This window comes from Pygocentrus nattereri, chromosome 12 (assembly GCF_015220715.1).
Source record: "Pygocentrus nattereri isolate fPygNat1 chromosome 12, fPygNat1.pri, whole genome shotgun sequence".
Lineage (NCBI taxonomy): Eukaryota > Metazoa > Chordata > Actinopteri > Characiformes > Serrasalmidae > Pygocentrus > Pygocentrus nattereri.
In genome coordinates, this window is record NC_051222.1 from 5190646 (window position 1) to 5197533 (window position 6888).

The window sequence follows — 6888 nt, forward strand, 5'->3', positions numbered from 1 at the left end:
TCATAAATATGCAAATATTTCATGGCACATTATTTTGGCATTTTTAGTGAACAGTCTATTTGCTTGTGCTTAGAAACTACTGACCTATAGGGAAAAAAAATAAATAAATAAAAATTACAAATCTACAATAATATCAAAGGTGCCATTACTTTTGCACAGGCCACATTTTACGGTTTTGCAACTGTAAAATATCGTAAAGTAGCCGAGCTTTTGTCAGTAAATCGTAACGATGCACATACGTGGATAAAAGGTGTCATTTTCTACAAATATGGAAAAAAAAAACGAATTTATGATCAATGAGTGTCAATCTGCGCATGCGCAGATCTTACTGCTCTAAGACATATCCAGCCAGTAAACCCAGTGAAACGAACCCGGTGTGGGCGGGGCCAGACCAAACAGTGGGCGGGGCCAAAAGAACAGCGGGCTCAGTGTAAAGGCACACGAGGGCGGGGCGTGGGTGAATGCGGTGGGCGGAGCCTGCACGAACACAGCGGATTCCCAGCGCATCTCCAGCGCCGTCCGAGACAGTTGAACTGGAGAACCAGAGGGTGGAAGTTCTCGAGAACTTCAGCGGGTCCGTGAAGCTTCGCCCGCGGCTGAACGCGTCTGCAGCTCCGCGTCGAGGGACGCTCCGAGACGGAGCCTTGAGCCGGTTCGGCCGCCCTCTGGATTATCGCCCACTCTCCGTCGGTAGAACCGCGAGGGATTACGCCACGGTCCGGATTACAGCTGTGGAGGCTTCGGCTGCGTGACGTCCAGTGCTGCCCACCCTGGTTTCATCTCCATCTCCATGAAAGCGAGACCCTCGGTGGATATAAGCATCAGTGTGACCACCACGGTGCCTCAGCCCAGCCCGCCCAGGTCCATCTCCTCCTCGGTTAGACCCTGAGATCACGCATTCCAGCCGGTGGTGTCGTCTCACGGTGCGATGGAGCCCCTGTGGAGATGTTTGCTCGGACTTCTGGTCATCGTGTGCCGGACAAAGCTGACCCGGTCCACCATTTTAGACTCCATTTACTGGAATACGTCCAACACCAAGTAAGTTTGAACCATCTTCTCGAGTAACATTAGACGCACCACCCAAATTCTAGTGTTTCCAGTGTTTCTAAGGTGGGCAAGACCACCCACCTCTTCAAGCTGTTGCACGGCCAGGCTGAAGAATCCACCCAGCCCTTGTGGAGAGGTCCTCAGTGGAACCCAACCCTTACCTTCACACATGGTTCTTTAGTAAAGGCAGTGGAACTGCGAGTTCCTTACGGAACCATTTGCACGCCTAAATGGTACTTTGCTTGGTAAATGGTGGAATATGTGTTGTATTTGGATCTATATAGAACCTATGTGACTGGTTCTATATAGAACCAAACCATTTTTTGGTATGTAGAGGCATGCCAACAATCATTTAAGCATGCTGATGGTTCTAGATAGAACTATTGATTCCAAAGAACCCTAAAAGAACCATCTTTTTAAGTGTGTTCTTGAACATGGAGAAACCAGACTCTGCTAAGAACCGATGCAACAAGTGCATTATAACTTTCTATGTGTTGTCAAAGAGATCTTTGATGCTTTGATTGGACTCCAGTCCAGTTGAGTCCAGATGAGAAAAATATAGGCCTTTTTTTTTTTTTTAAGGGATCCCTCAAACGTTCTGCCTAATTCATTGGTTGGGATGCAAACAAAGTCGTTCAGAATGGTTTGACGGGGAATTCTCGGTTCTAGAGTTGGTGGTAGTCGTAGAAACCCAATGTCTGCAGTTCATAGTCCTAGACATAGCCAATGTCTCAAATCTGACCATATCTACCTTTTCTTGTGTATGTAATGTTGATTGTATGTTTCTGTGGGGACTATTTTGCACCAAAATGCCCCACATGTACCCCCCAGGTACCCCACATGTACCCCTCCTCCGTGAGAAGTGTAGAAGAAGTATGCTTGTAGCCCGAAAATTGTCTGTGAGGAGCTTTTAGAGGTGGACGTCTGGTTCCTATCACCACCACTGTGGACAGTTCTGGTTTGATAAGTTTCTCTAGAACAGTGTTTCATATCAAAGAGCCACAGATGATTTTGTTTACATTTTAACCAGGATGACAGTAACTCTGTTCGATGCAGATATGCACAAAAATTAGTTTTAACTTTCGGTTATTTGAGTTCTGAGCATCTGTTGAATTGCTTTACCTCAATTGCATGAAGTGAAGTTTCTCTGGTCACACAAACTGACTGTAGTGCTACTTTTATGACGTGCCATTATGAGCCCAAATAAAACTGCCTTCAGTAGGCAGTAGGCCACCTTCTCTTAAACCCCCCCCCCCCCCCCCCTTTCTCTTTGGCAATGTTTGGGCCTGAGAGTAAATACCTCCTAATGGACGTGGCCGTGGGCTTGCCATTTGGTCAGCTAAAGCAAACCCATATTTAGATGTCACTGACATGAATATTTGGGGATTAGAGTAAGCAATTCACTGGGTTAAATCATCCTGGGCACTCCTGCCCACTGTGGCTACCGTACGTAGCTTTTATAGGTAATTAGGCTGTCAAATAAAACAAGGAGACAAACTCAGCTTAGCCTGGGCTAAGTTTGTTGTAATAACACAGTGTACCCTACCCTGCAACCCCCCCCCCCCCCCCCCCCCCGAAGTCAGGCCTGTATTCAGTTTTCATGAGCTCCAGTAACCCTGCGGGTAATCTTTGTCACGGGGATTTGGAGACAAAAGGCTCTCTAGGTTGAGAGATCAATCCTTCTACCACCCCCTTCTTCACTTGGAAGGTTCCATACTGAAGCCCGGAGCTGCAGGGGGGCAAAGGAGGGGTGGTAACGCTTCCTGTCTTCTCAGAGACCCTCAGGAAAACCCTGAAAAACCAGCCCCCCCCACACTTTTTTGTTTCCAAGACCTGATGATTTTATGAGGACCCATAGAGGCTTAAATCACCTTGTTTATTTTATGGGATCTTAGTCAAGAACAAAATGCAAGGAATGCTCACGACACGTGTGGAAAAACAGTCGTGACCCATGTGAACTCTACATAATGATGGTTTTTGGTTCTTCTTGAAAGAACCTCAACAAAACCTTGGCCATAAGTGGGGCATTCAGCCCAACACCAGCCCATAAGGATGTCTGATCTGGCCCTCCAGAAAGTTACCTAAAAGTTACACTTTGAAAAGTTTTCTTTTCAAATTCAGTGTTTTCGAAGGATTCTGGCAACAAATGTCATTTAATGTTATGAAGTAGAGCTTGATTTGAGAAATTTGAGCGTTTCTCATTTTCATACTATTTTGGCTTTTCGGGCCACACATTTGCCCATCCTAGACAAAAAGTTTGGGAACCTCAGTACTACACCACTTAAAGTTCCTACAGTCGTACGTCCAAGCCAACAGCCAGGAACCTTGATTGCTATATATTTTTAAAAGTGCAACTTCAGTTGGAATCAGACCATTTGGGTTTGAAATGGGACTCCATCACCAGTAGATCCGCCAATTTCTGAGCATTTCTGCATAATTCAGTGGTCGAGATGTAAACAAGGCTATTTTGTGGTGGTGATCAGAGCCAGGGGTCAACATACAGCCATTTTATTTACAATCCAGAACCACCAGTTAACCATCTGAGGTCTTGTGTGTAATACTGGTAATGGTACGTTTTGTTGGGGACTAGTTTGCCTTAGAGTGTCCTGCATGTCCTCCACCATGAATGGACAAAAGAAAACACATTTCACCATTTCATGTCTGCGGTGGAGCTTTTAGAGGCATTAACCTCATCAGACGTCTGGTTCCCATCACCACCACTGACTAAATCTCTCCACAATGGAGCATTTCACATCAAATCGCTCTAAATTGCTTTGTTTATGTCTTGAAAATTGGATGGAATTCCCCTTTACAGTGCTGCGGAGCTGGTGGAGGACCCTGTATCAATACTCTCGTGTCAAATTTATGAGCTGGGATTGCTTAGGATACACAATGTAACGCACACCTGCAAAGTGTGGAGTCGTGATGGATGGGAAATAAAACACAAATCCAACAGGGAAGGAATGTTAATGGCTTGCATACTTTTTCTTCATAAAAACGAGTGCGGGGGAAGAACGAGAGGCTCATCGACCTCAAGGGTTGCACGGGACTCCAAATGGGTGGTTTGTAGAGATCCTCCATAATTGTTATACGGCCACTTTCTAATTCGCTTAGAGACAAAAGTCGGAGGGAAATTGCTTGGCGTCGTTGGCCGCGTGGTTTACAGTGCAAGGAGGGGTCCGGCCGAGGCTTCCTCCTCTTTTAAAACAAAAGCGGGCCTGCATTGTTTAAAACCGCCAGCTTGTAACAGCCTCAAGGGTCAGTGCTTTCGAAGGGCTTGGGGTTAAGTATTTTAATCAGCGCGGAGGCTGGGCCTTTAAAGCTCTTTGTTTAGGCAGCACTGCTTATTCTTACTTATTTGCATTCCTGATTAATTGATCTGATTGAAAAACAGGACTTCAGAAAGACCTTTACCTTATATTACTTGGGCCCCGGTTTATCAGGAGGCCCTGGAAGAGCTGCCTTCCCATCTGATAACATGGGTGTAAAGCAAACAATCAGAAGAATCAAGTAGGACGTAGGTTCTTTGGTGCTGCTATAATGCTAACATATGTAGAAACCACGTTTTTTTTAATTGAATTTCAACTGATTTTCAAAAAGGTCTAAATAAGTGTTCTCTAAATGTGTCTAAAGGTGTAAATAAGGTCACTCAGGGTGGTTTGATGTGAAACGTTTCGTTCTAGAAAAACGTACCAGCTCAGCATCGCTTTACTGTGGTGCTGATAGGAACCAGGATGCCTACAGCAGAAATATAGTCATTTTATATACTATGTTTATACGCAAAACCACCAGTGAATCTATATGTGTTTTCTTAGTTTTTATATGCAGTGTTTATGATGGCACAATAGTGGAAAATCTGAAATAATAAGTTTTCTTTGGGGACTATTTTGCCTCACAACACTATACATATATCCCTGCACCATAAATAGGTTTTAAAAAAAATATATACGTATATAAATGTGTGTGTGTGTGTGTGTGTGTGTGTGTGTGTGTGTGTATATATATATATATATATTTTTTTTTTTTTTTTTTTTTTTAAGCTTAAAATATTATAAAACAAGGTCTCAGGCTTCAGGCAGTGAATCCATAACCATTTCATGTAAGAACTTTCTGTGAGGGAGCTTTTAGAGGTGGACGTCTGGATCTTATCACCACCATTGTGAACAGTTCTGAACCTGTAGACCAGAACGTTTCACATCAATACACTCTGAGTGACTTTGTTTACATCTTAACCAGTTATTTGAGCAAAATGTTGGAAAAATCAACAGAATTCCGTGTGCACAGTCAAAACATGTTTTGCTGTTTTTCTAAGTGAAAATAAGTGATCAGCCATAACTTTTTCACAGGCCACGTTTTATGATTTTATTCTTTCCCCAATATGTAAAATTTAGCCACACTAAAATGTGCTGGAGTGTGTTTTCTGTAGAGGATGCGAAGTTTGACCAGGGGCGTTTCACAACACCTTATGCTCTTATTCTCTTGTACGTAAAGCTTGTCGATCCAATGCATGGCTTTAAACTGCATTTCCAGCTGCTCATTAAAGGACTGAGGTTAGTTAGGGCCGTAAAGAAGAACAAAAGCCCTGAACAGATGCTCCAGAACCTCAGGTGTCGAACCATAAACCCCCCAAAAAAAACATTTGTTTTTTTACCGTGACAGATGTTGACCTTCCAACTCGTCCTTCTCTAGGTTTGTCCCTGGAAGGGGTCTGGTCCTGTACCCTCAGATCGGAGACAAGATGGACATCGTGTGCCCCCGCCTCAGGCCGGGCTCGAGCGACCAGACCAACATCGAGTACTTCCGCGTCTACCTGGTCCCCAAGGAGCAGCTGGAGACCTGCCGTGTGGACAAGGGCAACATGGCCCTGCTGAACTGCGACAAACCGGACCAGGACGTCAAGTTCACCTTCAAGTTCCAGGAGTTCAGCCCCAACCTGTGGGGCCTGGAGTTCCTCAAAGGAAAAGACTATCACATCATCTGTGAGTACCCAGCCAAGAACATCTCCCCTCCCATGTTGTCGTGGGATTAGCTTTTGCCTGCCGAGCCCTTTCGTTGATGTGCGCGGGCCAAATTACAGAACCCGTTCCAGTTAAGGGTCTTGACTGCTTCTCTAAGGACGGCCTCACCTCGAGTTTCTGGCTCTGGGTTTCTGAAATTAGCACAATGATCAATGGCTTGGCCTGCACAAGTACAGCCTTTGACAAGCATGCTAATTTTCAAGCTAAGAAGTGTAGATAGCATGTTTTTTTCTTCAGCATGCTGACCACTTTCCAGGTTCAGGTCAGGTCGGTTTACTGCGGTGTGATTAGCATGACTAGCATGTTTCTTTTTCCAGTGAAAGCTTTACTTTGAAGCTCGTCTTGCAGTTAGTATGCAAGATTTTAGTTTTTCTTGAGTAGCTTGCCACTTTTTAAGTGAGTTTATTCCAGTCCAGGTCATTTCCCTTCGGTTTTGCCGTCACTGTTGTGAAATTCAGCTTTTACAAGACAAAATGAAGCTTGATTAGCTTGATTAGCTTGATTAGCTTGATTAGCGTGTTCGTCTTCGTTCCACTGTAGCCTGTCTTGCACTTGGCCTACAAAGCTTTTGGTTTTTCTTGAGAATGCTTGGCATTTTTATGTTCAGTCAACATCAGTTCACATTTGTTTAGCCATCACTATTAACTTTTACATCAAAATGATGACGAGTGCGATTCGCAAGATTAGCATGTTCGTTTTTCCACTGAAAGACCTCACTGCATCGCACGGTAGATCAGAGAAGCTTTAGTTTTTAGCTCAACTTTGGGTCGTCTTGCTTTTACCATGCAAGATTGAGTTTTTCTTGAGTGTGTGTTTTCTTGAG

At 44.3% G+C, this 6888-nt stretch overlaps 1 protein-coding gene across 1 annotated transcript in view; it reads left to right on the forward strand.

The window, feature by feature from the left end:
* The first annotated feature begins 506 nt into the window (after positions 1–506).
* Positions 507–6888, forward strand: part of efnb2b (ephrin-B2b) — a 20618-nt gene continuing 14236 nt past the window's right edge. Inside the window, exons 1-2 of the mRNA XM_017719325.2 lie at positions 507–1038; positions 5737–6026. Of these exons, the coding sequence (XP_017574814.1) occupies positions 929–1038; positions 5737–6026 (400 nt within the window). The 5' untranslated portion in view covers positions 507–928. The remainder of the gene's footprint in view (positions 1039–5736; positions 6027–6888) is intronic.